At 56.6% G+C, this 13,367-nt stretch overlaps 1 protein-coding gene across 1 annotated transcript in view; it reads right to left on the bottom strand.

Annotated features, from left to right (window-relative positions):
• Positions 1-13,367, bottom strand: part of INPP5A (inositol polyphosphate-5-phosphatase A) — a 244,149-nt gene that overhangs the window by 121,665 nt on the left and 109,117 nt on the right. The window contains exons 3-4 of the mRNA XM_019035299.4: positions 12,584-12,684; positions 7,911-7,998 (exon numbers count right to left, since the gene is read on the bottom strand). Of these exons, the coding sequence (XP_018890844.3) occupies positions 7,911-7,998; positions 12,584-12,684 (189 nt within the window). The remainder of the gene's footprint in view (positions 1-7,910; positions 7,999-12,583; positions 12,685-13,367) is intronic.

Genomic DNA, 13,367 nt, shown 5'->3' with positions numbered 1-13,367 from the left:
CACACTGGGATTTCACAGTGGAGGACCAAATTCCACCACTTTTAGGAAGTAAATAATGAAAAATCAATTCAAAGAAAAAACAGATCAAGAACCCTGGACTCTGACACATTTATTGCTGAATACCATTTCTTGGCTGACCTGAAAACTTCGGAAGGTGTTTATTTACTTTCAACACCTTCCAGAGATCAATATTTTTAATTTGGATCCGAGTTATTATTTTTCACATCACAGCAGCGGGGAGCGGAGTAAAGTGGCTCATATTTTAGTGCTAAAAAGATCGATACGACAGTTTCACCTTCACTGCAGCCCCAGCCGCACATCATCGCGTCCCGCGGGGCTGCAGGTGCTGGGGCCGGGGAGCAGGTCATTACCTGCCCGCTGAGCAGACAGCCCATGATTTAGGGGAGCATGAAGGGCCCGGTGCCCTCAGAAAACCAATCTCGCCCCCTCTCACTTCATCAGGACTGTCTTGCCCCCAGGCAGGTGAGGAGGCAGCGAGCCCCAGGGCAGGGCTGGAGCCCTAAGGCAGATGAGCTTCCTCATCATAAACGCGTTTGCCTTTCCTTCCCCTTCTCTGGATCAAAGAACATCCGTAAACTCCATCAATTTTCCATAAATTCCCCCTAAAGTCTTATTTAGGAGAACGAGAGTGGAAGGGGGAGCTCACGGAGGAGGAGGAGGGAAAGCAGAAGGGCCTCTCCCAGGAAGCAGCGGGCCTCCCATTCCTGGGCCACCGCTGGGTACTGGGGCCCCCCACCCCAAGAGCACCAGGGCCACTGCCTGGGGGCCATGCCGAGAGCCTGCCTCTTACAGACTACAGAGCTGGGGGTGGGGGCTGTGAGCTGCCGTGCACAGCACTTGCAAAGGGCATCTGTGCCCCACTTCACTCTCCACAGACCCAGCCGCGGGGGAGGCAGACCCTGCTCTGCAGGAGGCCAGAGCCCCTGGAAAAGCCTAGAAGCCACCAAGGCGCGAGCAGAGTCCACCATGGCAGTGCTTGCAGGTCACTCACGGTGCCAGCAGAGACCTGCCCTCCGAGGTGCAAAGGCAGCGCTAGGGGGTGGGAGAGGGGTAAGCCCCTGGTTGGTGACCAGCGGCCACGTGCTGTGGCCACCCTGCCCAGCAGGCCTTGCAGGCTCATAGTTCTGCTCCGAGCCCAAGAGCCTTGAGTGAGCAGGCGGCGCAGCTTAGCAAGTGCACGGGGCCATCCTGGCTGAGGCAGCCTCCTGCCTCTGGGGCTACTCCACACGGAGGTCTCCTACGCAAGGAGCTCAGACTTCACTCTCTCTTCCTCAACGCCTCGGCTTGTGGCTGCCCCAGACCCAACTAGGTCATCGGACCCCAGGCTCAGGCCTGCCCAAGTCCCCACACAGCCCTGTTGCTGCTGTCTGCCCAGAGACTCCTGGCACATGGGGTCCCACGGTTCCCCACATGCACCATCTGGGCTGAGTGCCCAGGCCCGTGGAGCCCTGCTGCATAGCGAAGGGTGCACACGCCTCCGGGCCACCTGAGCAGCTGTGGAAGGGCAAGGGTCTGCACCGCCCTGGGCCCCTCCAAACTGTCTCCAGCTGCTGCATGTGAAAAATCATCTCAGGAGCCCGGGGCAACCCTGCTTGGTGCTCTTCAGGACCGGCTCACCTGGCCCAGCTGGCTGGCTGCACCTCCAACCCCTCCTTCTATGTGGCCACAGAGGGGCTCAGGCAAGAGGCGAGGTGGGGTGGCCCACACAGCCACCTCCTGTCCCCAGCCGCTCCTCCAACCCCCTCTTCTGCTGACTCCTTGACTCCAGCTGGGGTCCTGTGCAGCAGGTACCTTCCCAAGCAGGGGGGACCCTCCGAGGAGCAGGCACAGCTGGCGGGGGCAGGGGTGTCCCTGGAGGCAGTGTGTCCGCCAGGCCACACCTTCTCAGCCCTCTCCCGAAGCTGTCTTAATTGTATCAGCAGATAAACCCTTCTGCTCCAACTTTAAGCCATTTAAAGGCATGGTTTCTTCAAACTTCTTCTGGGTGGGTGGATGAAGAGGAGAGTGGGGCTTTCCTTCTCACACCCTGACCCCACTGCCACCTTCCCTCTAGGAGTTCCTCCAGGTGGGTGGATGAAGGAGCCACATGGAGAGAGGGTCTTTCCTCTTGCACCCTGTCCCCACTGCCAGCTTCCCTCTAGGAGTTCCTCCAGGTGGGTGGATGAAGGAGCCGCATGGAGAGAGGGTCTTTCCTCTTGCACCCTGTCCCCACTGCCAGCTTCCCTCTAGGGCTTTCAGTCCGGTCAGGACAGTCCTAGGCATGGGCCCCAGCAGTGCTCACAGCTCCCAGCAGGAAAGCTACTGAAGCAGCCGAGGCTTTGAGAGGCCACGGTCAGTGCTGGGAGGCCTTGAAGAAGCTGCTGCAGGTGCCCACGCCAGGCCCTCCCGGCCCCACCAGTCTGCGTGGGACCCATGCCCAGCCAGCCACAAGGCTTCAATGGGACTAGAGCCCAGGACACAGGCTGGGACCTACACTCAGGCGCCTGCAGCCCCACGCAGCCTCTCTGGGAGGGGCGGGTGACAAGCGAACCAGAGCCATGGATGGTAAGTCACCAAGCTGAGCTGGGAGGATGGGGTGGCCTTGGCTCCTACCAGGCCCCGCACAAGCCTCAAGTCACTACAGTAAATACATCCTCTGGGCTTCCCAGGTAGGCCAAATCAGCAGCAAAGCCCAGTGACAGGCCCCCCACCCCTCCTGCTGCAGGGCTCCACTCCTGTGGTGAAACCAGATGCGGGTGAGGTTAAACGAAAATGAATTTGCAACCTCTTCCTCACAGAACCCTCTTGGAAGCGGAGTTCAGGAAGGCCGTTACCCTGCGTCCTCTAGCCGACGTCGGCTCTCTGGGCGCTGACCGATGGGTTCTCGGAGCTCCCTGCGTGCCCGGTGGACAAGACACGGGATTTCTGTGCTGTTGGAGCTTTGGATCAATAGGCACTTGGCAGCCCTGGAAAGCCTCGCCCAGGCACTTCTTCAGTGTCGAGGCCCGTGTGGGAGGATGCACCGCGGTGGCTAAGAAATTTCTCTGGGTACCAACGTGGTACCAAGACCTCCACGGCAGGGCTTGCTCTGAGCCCTGTCTCCAGTGCTGTGGGTGGACATGTGTTCCCAGGGGTAGGGACACCAGGCTGAACCCAGGAGCAAGGGCTCTGACAAAGGCGCTTCAGGGATGAGGCACACAGACCGCCTGGCACTCAGGTGTCTTCCAGCCTGGCTCTCGCCACTTTTCCATTTTCCATGCGGGCGCAGAGCTCGGGGCTCAGCCTGGGCACCTCCTGGGGCCTTCTGCCCTGAGCCAGGCCCACCTCGCCTGGCGGAGTCGGTGCATGTCCATCCCAGACTCAGCCTCCCAAAGTGCTGGGATTACCGGCGTGAGCCACCGCGCCCGGCCTAATATCCTCATTTTTTAAGCATTAAAAGTTGCCTTCTGATCATCTCCGGTAGGAAACTCTCAGGCGCTGCGTGGGCGCCATCTCCTGGTGGCAATGGGCACCTGCAGGTCGCTCGAAGCCCCTCAGCCGCGTCCCCCCCACAGGCTCACGCGCCAGGCGCAGCTTCAGGTTCAATCGCCTTCTGGGAACAGGCCACTATTTTCTGATCCCTATTAATACCCGTGACAGCATTTATGTACAAGATAAATTCATTTCAATTTCCTTTTTCAATTAATGGCCTATTATTTGAACCAGACTCAGCTAAAAATATTGCTCCAATACCATCAATCTTGTAAAAATTAAATTTTCCTCCCTCTGACAGCCAGAGGGCACCTGGCTGGGGCAGGAGGGTGATTGTCTGGCTGGCCGCTGCTGCCCAGCCCTGCCCAGGACCCCGGGGAAGTCGGGCCCCGCCACACAGACATCCCGAGGGCCCCCAGCAAAGACCAGGCCACTGAGGCAGCCAGTGGTGGCCCAGGGGGCAGCGTTCCGGGGTCCGCCAGCCCAGTCTCAGTGACAAGACAGGGATGACAAGCCCGCCTGGCGCCAGCTTGGCATGAGCTCCTAACTGGGCATCTGGGGCATCCCGGACCCTCCTACCTGCCAGGCAAGGCTGCCCTCCGCCATCCACCTGGCCTAAAGCCTCACTCAGGGCCGTGGCTGTGGGAGAGATCAGGTCCGTGCCCAGGCAGGGAAGCCGGGGCTGGAGCCCACTGAGCTGAAGGGCGGCAGCAGAGGCACGGGAGCTCCCGCCAGGCCACAGTTCCCTGAGAGCAGGCCTGAGACCCACTCTCACTCCCAAGCCTTATCCTGTCCCATTTTCTGGAAACCCTCGTCGTGAGGGTGACTGGAGGAACAGCCTCGGGACCTCAGACCCAGCACGGCTGCCTCTGGGTGGCCTGTTCAGCCGCCCTGGTGCCCCGTACCCTGGTTTCAGACATCTCAGAGACATAATTGGGAAGCATGTGTGCTTAAGAATGGGCTGCTGGGCCCACGTCACTGTCGGGCACTTTGAGGCACCAAGTACGCAGCGGCTTCTTGAGGGGAGGGGCCCGGCCCAGCCCCTGCGCTTCCTCCCCTGAGAGGCACCTTTCCTTTGACGGGGGGGGGGGGGGGGGCGTGCTCCCCGCGCTGAAGGCTGCTGTAGGATCTGCAGCAGGTGCAGACTATTTTGGCATCTCACAGATTTTGAAGGTTCTAGCTTTTCACATAATTTAAAATACTTTGTAATTTCTTTGGTGACATTCTCTTTGACTTGGGATTATTAACAAACAAGTTAATTTCCAGATATTTGAGACTTTTCCATATATCTTTTTTATTTACTTCTAATTTAATTGTTTTTGGTAAGAGAATGCGTTTGTATCCTTTCCATCTCACAGAGGCAGGGGCAAGGTCTTTCTGGAACCAGACTCATGTGCCCTGGCGACTGTTTTGCTGGAACCACCCAGGGCCAGGGAGGACCCCTGGAAAGAAGGGAGAACAACCCCAGAGCTCGTACAGGGCTGGCACGGCCTGTGCCCGGCAGCCAGGTGCAGATGCCCAGATACGCACGCCAGGCAGAGTCTCGGGTGGACCTGAGCCCTTAAGCACAGGCCGCTCCGGACCCACCTGGAAAACCCTGAAAGCCAGGTGTGGAGGCAGCCGCAGCCCTCAGGGGCCTGAAGAAGGTAGCCAGGTGTGGAGGCAGCCACAGCCCTCGGGGGCCTGAAGAAGGTAGCCAGGTGTGGAGGCAGCCACAGCCCTCGGGGGCCTGAAGAAGGTAGCCAGGTGTGGAGGCAGCCACAGCCCTCGGGGGCCTGAAGAAGGTAGCCAGGTGTGGAGGCAGCCACAGCCCTTGGGGGCCTGAAGAAGGTAGCCAGGTGTGGAGGCAGCTGCAGCCCTCGGGGGCCTGAAGGAGGTTTTGCTGAGGCTTTCGCCCTCATGTGGAAAAACGTTTTGGTGGAAACAGAACTAGAGAATGACGGCTGCCCCTCCGCCAGCCCATGTGTGCCTCGCTCTCAGGTATCCCAGCCAGGCTCGGACAGACGGAGAGGCCTGCTCTGGCCAGGGCCCAGCAGGCGGGTGCCTTCTGTCGGTGGCTGCGTCCACCACTGCTCTGGCTGGAGAGCCTCAGATGCCAAGGGTGCGGGTGGTGGGCACTGCTCCTCCGCCCACCTGCACATCAGCCAGCAGGAGGGGACTGTGGGGTCCTCCTGCAGTGCAGAGCCTCCCGTCTCCACCCAGCCCTGTCGGTTTCGCGTCTAAGTGAGCTCTGATATTAGGGGCGCACATTCACGACCCCTATGTCCTCCCAAAAAGCTGACCCCTTATCATCGTGAAATGACCGCTCTCAGCCCCGACAACATGCTCGTTCTGAGGGCACCCTGACATGCAGACAGCCACTCCTACTTTCTTCTAACGACTGTTTTACAAGGTACATCCTCCTCCATCCCTTCACTTTTAAAATACCTGTGTCTTTATATCTAAAGGAAGCTGGAAAGAGCTGAGCGACGGTCCCCATGAGGAAGAGGTAGCTGGCGACTGGCACAGATGAGGCTCCCATGGCAGGGCAGCACGCAGAGATGGGGAGCAGAGCCCCACTCTTCCAAGGGTGATGGATGGCAAGGAAGGGCCTTCATGTAACTTGCTTTCAGCAGTCGGACCTTGGCCTGCGTTGGTATGTTTATTCGGCTTGAAGCTTGTTGCAGTATTTGGATCTTTTTGTAAGTTTCGTGGACTGATGAAGAAATCTGAGCCATGACATCTGTAAGCATCACCCTGTCTGCCTCCTTTCCCTGCTCCTCCTGGGGCTGCAGCCACACGTGTTAGGACACCTGGTATTTCACAGTGATTTCTATCCACTTTTCAGTCCTTCTCTCTGTTTCACTTTAATTTTGTGGCTGTCTTCAAGTTCAGTCACTTTCTCTTTTCTTCTGCAATGTCTAATTTGCTGCTCACCCAGTGGTGTTTTTCTTTTTCATCTGAATAAGCCCCTACTTAGGAAACACAGGACGTTGGGTCATGGCAGAGGAGAGTGAGAGGGTCAAGGAAGCTGCCGTTTTATGGAAAGGATGGCAGAGCTGAGAGAAAGCAGCCGGTAGGGAGGAGGGACCAAGGGGGAGAGGGAGGAGGGACGAAGGGGGAGAGGGAGGAAGGCTGACAGGAGGAGCTACATCCTGAGCACAGGGGTGAGGGCCTTGGCTCTGGTGTGAGTGGGGGCCCCGCGGTCCCCGTGTGCCCCATAGAGCGTGAGGAGAGGCCGCTTGTGTGTGGGCAGCTGCTTGACAGGGCGAGGGTCGGAGACCGAACAGGGGATTCCCGGGATTGTACAGACTCCACTACTGGTGGGGACCACGCATGACAGCTGCGTGACCATCTCAGGGACAAGGACATTGATCAACTGGCACTAGATGCCCAAACAAGTGAGATGGCCCTTGAACCCAAACAGCAATGAGAGTCCCACCCGCAGGGCAGGAGGGCACTGGAGAGTGAGACCCTCAGCACTGCAGCCTACGGGGGCCCACCTGGGAGAGGGCAGATTAACAAGGGCCTGTCATGTGACGGCGCAATGACGGCTAGTGGGCGCTGATGCTGGGGACAAGAGGCCAGAGATGGGGGAGAAGGATGCAGGGCCTCCCCAGAGATGTGGGAGATGGACCCAGGCCGGGGGACCCAGGGCCTCCCCAGAGACGGGGGAGATGGACCCAGGCCGGGGGACCCAGGGCCTCCCCAGAGACAGGGGAGGTGGATCCAGGCCTAGGGACCCAGGGCATAAAGACGGGATTTAAGACGTGGGTCTCTGAACCAACAGCAAGTTATTCACGACCTGCAGAGTGTCCCCTCCTCTGAGGAGCTTCCTGACCCTTCCCAGACACCTGGTGCCTGTATCTCTGTGGCTGCCACATCCACCGGGGCCACCCTCTCATGTGTCCACCTGACAGAGGACCGCAGAGGAGGGACAGGTCTTTCCCAGCCCTGTGGAAGGCTCTGTCCCACTCCCCCTGTGCTCACCCTGAAGAACAGCCTCTCTCCGAGGCAGGACACCGCCCCAGCCCTGCACACTCAGGGCTCAGGAAGAGACGGACCCAGCATGGGAGCAAGGCTGGCGACGGTGGCTCTTGAAGCAATACTGGCTGCTGTCCAACCTCTCATCTACATGCCTGGAGCCCCGGACTCCCTCTTATTTTCATGCACGCTGAGGCCCTGGGCCTCTCCCCACCTGTCACTCCTGAACTCCCTCTTGGGCTTGGTCTGGAGCCCCAAGACCCTGTGCGTGCTGGGCCACCTTCCCTGCCAGGCCAGCCACGGGCTCAGACCATGAGCAGACCACCAAGCAGGCTGCGGGAGTGCCAGGCAGGGCAGCGTGAGTGAGGCTTCAGGTGGGGAGCACCCCGACCTCTCTCCATTTACACAGGAGAAGGGCTGGATTCTACCAAGGCCAGCCTCTCTGACCCCTGCACCAGGCAGCGGGAGGGACTCACCGTGAAGTGCTCCTGGGATTTGTAGTTTTCGTCCAGGTAGACTCGAGCCCTGTTATATTCTTTCATCGCATCACTCGACAATAGTTCTCTGGAAGGAAGAAAGTAGGTTCCTGAGGAAAAGCCACACAGACGCCTTGCACCTCATGAGATGCCCACAAGGTATAAGAGGGGCCCCAGCGCATAGGTACATCACCGTGAGACCGTCCACCTGTGACAGGCAGAGGGCAGGGAATGGCGGCAGCCACTGCAGGAGCTGGCCTCACGTTCAGCTCTCAGCATGTGCAGAGCTCAAGCTCCCGCAGGCTCTGGTCTCCACGCAGCCCGTGAGATGCCAGGGTCTGAGGCATCCCAGGGATGGAGACATTGAGAACTCACCCAAGGTCTCATGCCAGGGAAGCGCAACTCCAAGCTCTGGGGGCTCTCCTGATAGCTCACGCTTGGTCTTAAGAGAGAAATTGGACCCCCAGTAGCCACCAGCACACACAGGTTGGGGCACATGCACCCCAGGGCCCAGGTAGTTCTGTCCCCATCTGCTCCTCCCAGAAGTGGCAGCGAGGATGGTGGTTGAGTTGCCACGGCCTTGCAACCACACAGGAGGGAAAGGACCTCTGGACACGCCATTGTCCCCGACCGTTCATCCTACTGGTCACATTTTATCATCAGGAAGGCCTTAAGGAGACAAGCTCGCCACCATCTCCGCAAAGCATGGCTGCACAGGAGGCCACCGCACACCCCTGGAGCCCGTGAACGGAGGATGAGGCCCCATCTGCCTGGCCCCTCCATGGAGACAGTCCATCATCCCCCTACCCACGCTTGCTTATTCAAGCCAGTGGGGAGAGAGGAGACCAGCACCCTGTGATCCAGCCAGTCCATGTGTCAGGAAGAAGGGGGGGTCCACATTGAAGAAAATAAAACTGCACCAGTAGAGAAGGGCAAGGCAAAGAATGCCTTGACAGACTCACACTGATCCCCATGTGGCTTAACTGTTGGCAAACACAACCTTCAACACGCTTTAAAGGAAGAAAACAGGGCTCAAACACTAAACAACGTAACATTCGCAATGTCTGCCATCCTACGGAAAATAGCTTGATATGAGAAGCAGCAACACCACGTGAATGTGTCCCGTCATCCTACGAAGAAGCCGTCAACAGAAACAGACCCGGAAGAGGCAAAAATGACGGAGTGAGCTGAAAGCAACTGGAAACAGTCATTGCAACTGTGACCAGACAGCGAAAGGAACGCACAGACAGAAGGAAAAGCGAGGACAGGGAAAGCACACGTGAGGCTTCTGGAAGGAGCGGACAAACACAATGTCAGAAATAAAACGAATTGACTGCATGGACCTAAGAGAAGATCAAAATCTGCAACAGAAAAGAGCCCAGCCACTTAAAAATACAGCAACAGAGGCAATCCAAACCGAAACACAGGAAAAATGAGCTGAAAACAATCAGAAGAGCTTTAGGGCCCTGTGGGGCAGAACCAGGCAATCTAACATCAGGTAACTGGAGCCTAAGAACAAAAGAGAAGGGAAGGAAAAGAAAAATAGTATTTAAAGAAATAATGGACAAGGACAAACTTTCCCCAAATTTGATTAAAACGATAAACCCACAGACAGCAAATGCTCAAACGGCCCCAAGCAAGATAAACATAAAGAACATCAAAGCAAAGTACAACATAATCAGGTTGCTGCAAACCAGTTATAAAGACAAAACCTAGCAGTGGAGGAAAGGGCACATTATATACAAGAAAATTAAGAGAGAACAATGGCGAGATTCTCGCCAGCAACAATGCAATACAGAAGACAATGGGGCGATATCATTAAAGTAGTGAGAGGAAAAAAAATTGACAAGCTAGAATTCTATTTACAACAAAAACAGCTTTCAAAAATGAGGACAAAGACCTTTTTCAGATAAACAAAAGCTGAGAAAATTCATGAGCAGCTGACTTGTGCTAAAATAAATGTTAAAGAACGTTCTTCAGGCAGAGAGAGAAGGGTGCCAGATAAAAAGCAGAATCCACACAAAAGGGCGGAGGGCACTGAAAGCCAGTGAACTGGTCCACACCAAGGGCGTTTCTCTCACGTCTTAATCTTTTAAAAAGAAAATTGTTTAAAGCAAAAATCATAACGCTGTACATTAGGCATAAAGCGCGGAGGAAGGAAACACACACGGCATCGCGGGGGCACAAGGCCGTGGGGGCCACACTCCACCGTGAAGCTCTCACACCAAACACGGCGGCATCGTTCCCGTCCGGCCTGCGGTGTCCCCGCCTGCTGTGAGGGCGGCGTCCTCCATGCTCAGGGTGCATCCCCACTTTCTCTCCTCTGGAAGGTGCTTCCCAACAGGGGCTCCTTTCCTTCTCTTACCGACTTACTGAGTTCTTCATATATTTAAACACTCGTTTTTGTCAGTAAGGTGTGCTCCAGATATCTTTTCCCGAAGTGGCTGAATTTTGATTTCGTTTTGAGTGACTTCATTTTGAGTGACTTCATTTTGAGTGCCTTTTCATAAGCAAACGCTTAGTTCAAACATGGCCACATTTTTCAGCCTTCCATTCTGTAGGCTGCACTTCCTGCACATTTTAAAAGAAATCTCTCATCCCAAAACTATAAAGATTTTCTCCTATATTTTAGACTGAAATTTTTAATGTTGCCTTTTACATTTATATAATTAATACAACTGAAATTCGTCTTATGTAGGGTGAGTGAGAAGTGGCTGCTTATGACACAAAGCAGGGATCCAATTTCATTTTTCCCAACAGGACACCAATGATCCCGTGCCCCAGCCCACGTCCCCACCCATCCTCCTCCAAGTGCAGCCGCGAGGGTCTGGGCAGGGCCTCGACTCCGCTCTCCACTCTCTGGGCTGCGCACCTGCCTCGATCCGCTCTCCACTCTCTGGGCTGCGCACCTGCCTCGACTCCGCTCTCCACTCTCTGGGCTGCGCACCTGCCTCGATCCGCTCTCCACTCTCTAGGCTGCGCACCTGCCTCGACTCCGCTCTCCACTCTCTGGGCTGCGCACCTGCCTCGATCCGCTCTCCTCTCCGGGCCTGCGCCATGCCACCTGCCCCACTGCTTCTTTGGAATGAGCCTTGGGGTCGAGCTGGGTGAGAACCCACTTTGTTTTCCTTCAGGAATCTTTTAACTATTCTTGACCCTTTGCTCTTATGTGGCAATTTTAGTATTAGTCTGTTGAGTGTTAGGAAAAATGCCGCTAAGATTTTGATTAAAACTGCCTTAAACTGGCCAGGCATGGTGGTTCATGCCTGTAATCCCAGCACTTTGGGAAGCCAAGGCAGGCAGATCACAAGGTCAGGAGATTGAGGCCATCCTGGCTAACATGGTGACACCCCATCTCTACTAAAAAAACACACAAAAATTAGCTGGGTGTGGCGGTGGGCAACGGTAGTCCCAGCTACTTGGGAGGCTGAGGCAGGAGAATGGCATGAATCCAGGAGGCGGAGCTTGCAGTGAGCTCAGATCACGCCACTGCACTCTAGCCTGGGTGACAGAGCGAGACTCCGTCTCAAAACAAAAAAAAAAAGAAAGAAAAAAAAACTGCCTTAAATTACAGATTATTTTGGGAAGTTGTGGCAGTTTTTTTTTTTAGCAGCTGAAACCACTTTGCTCTGCTCAAGGACCCTGCGCTGGGAGTTCAACACGGAGGGCTTATGTCACAGCAAGGGTGCAGCGGCTGGGATCGCCTGAAGCCTCGCTCACACTCACACTGGCACCAGGCCAGGAAGGGCTCGACGGCTCTGCCCACAGGTCCCGACTCCGGGTGGCTGCATCGACCCACAGAGCGTGGCAGCAGTGTCAACCCACAGAGTGTGGCAATGGCGTCGGCCCACAGAGCGTGGCAGTGGCGTCGGCCCACAGAGTGTGGCAGCTTTGTGAAGCTCTGCGATGTTGGGGGCTGGTCCCAGAAGCCCTCATGCTGTGAAGAAGCCAGGGCTTGCCCAGGGTCTGGAAGTGGAGACGAGCCCCCAACATGGGAATGTGCCAAGGCCACACTGTAGGGGACACAGAGGGCGGGCTTCACGGCTGCGGCCTCGGGAAAATACAGCAGCCACTATTAGCAACAGCCTATAGGAGGCCCCATGTCTGAACACAAGCCTGCCTGCCCCTGCCTGCTCCTGTCCACTCCTGGATGCCCCAGGTCTGGGCGCCCCCTCTTCCCAGGCAGGACCCAGTTGGGCCGGCCCTGTCAGAAGCCTCAGGGCGTGCACATTGGGACTACACATGGGGCACCTTCCTCCTAAACAATGGAGATTTCGCCCCCAAGGAGGATGGACACTCCCAGCCGACCTCCCTGAGACAGACTCCGCAGTGGGATGTGAACCCCGACCACCGCAGGCCCAGGCCTCAGACACACACACACGGAGACGGCTCCACTGGTATCTGGGGCTCACGTCCCCTGGCCCGAGAGCACAGACCCTCGCCGTGTGGAGGCAGCAGGCTGTCACTCCATGGCCTTCTGTCGCCGCCCCAAGGAGGCTCGTGGCCACAGGTCTGGGCCACTCCTCTCTTTGGAAAACTGAGACTCAGCCAACATGGCCCCCAGGTGAGTCCCGAATGGTGAGGCTGGTGATCATAGTACCATGAAAAGACCCCCACCGGCACCCCACACCCCTGGGAAGTGGACACACACCAGCATCTGCCCCTAGACTTACTTGACGAACTTGTCCACGTGGGACATGGAGGCCTCGTAGTTCTTCCCTCCAAACTCCTGACAGTGCAAGGCCATGAAGTGCGGCTTGTGTGTGTGCACGACCTGGAGGGAGAGAAGCACACTGTCAGGGTCGTCGGAACCGTCCACAGAGCCACACGTGGCACCACCCCCTCCACCGCCCCCACGGCCTGGGAGCCACCAGGGTCTGGCAGAGACGGGGCCCCATGTCTGCGACTATGGGTTCTGGACAGATTCTAGGAGTCACCTCGCCTTTGTGCTTCCAGTTATTTATATTTCCAGTGCTTTTCATTTTCCCATTACTATAAATTCCATAGAAAAGAGTCCAGATTTCTCAGAAGCCTCTTCAATCATCTAGAGGCCTTATTTCTAGTTAAAAAAAAGTTACGCATGTTTACTACAGAGCCTCTGGGAGCCTCAAGATCAACTGGTCACAATCTCACCAGGAAGGCAGCCATTAGCAACACCCAGGCACAACCCCAGCAAGGGTGCACAAGTGTGCATACGTGTGCGGGAGCATGTACCAGCACGTGTGTGCCAGAGCATGTGTGCATACACATGTGCCTGTGTATGCATGTGTGTTCACGTGTGTAGGAGCCAGCCACTCCGCCGCCTGCTCACAGCCTGGGAGGACGCTGACACACAGCAGCAACTCACGCAAGGCCACTTCCGCTAAGTGGCAGAGCCGGGAACCTGAGCCTGGCATCACGGCCACTGGTGCCCCTGTCCCGCCCGCCCCATCGAGGCTCCCAGGCCCCCGACATGTC

This window comes from Gorilla gorilla, chromosome 8 (assembly GCF_029281585.2).
Source record: "Gorilla gorilla gorilla isolate KB3781 chromosome 8, NHGRI_mGorGor1-v2.1_pri, whole genome shotgun sequence".
In the NCBI taxonomy this organism is placed as follows: domain Eukaryota; kingdom Metazoa; phylum Chordata; class Mammalia; order Primates; family Hominidae; genus Gorilla; species Gorilla gorilla.
This window is presented reverse-complemented; position numbering and strand designations above follow the sequence as displayed.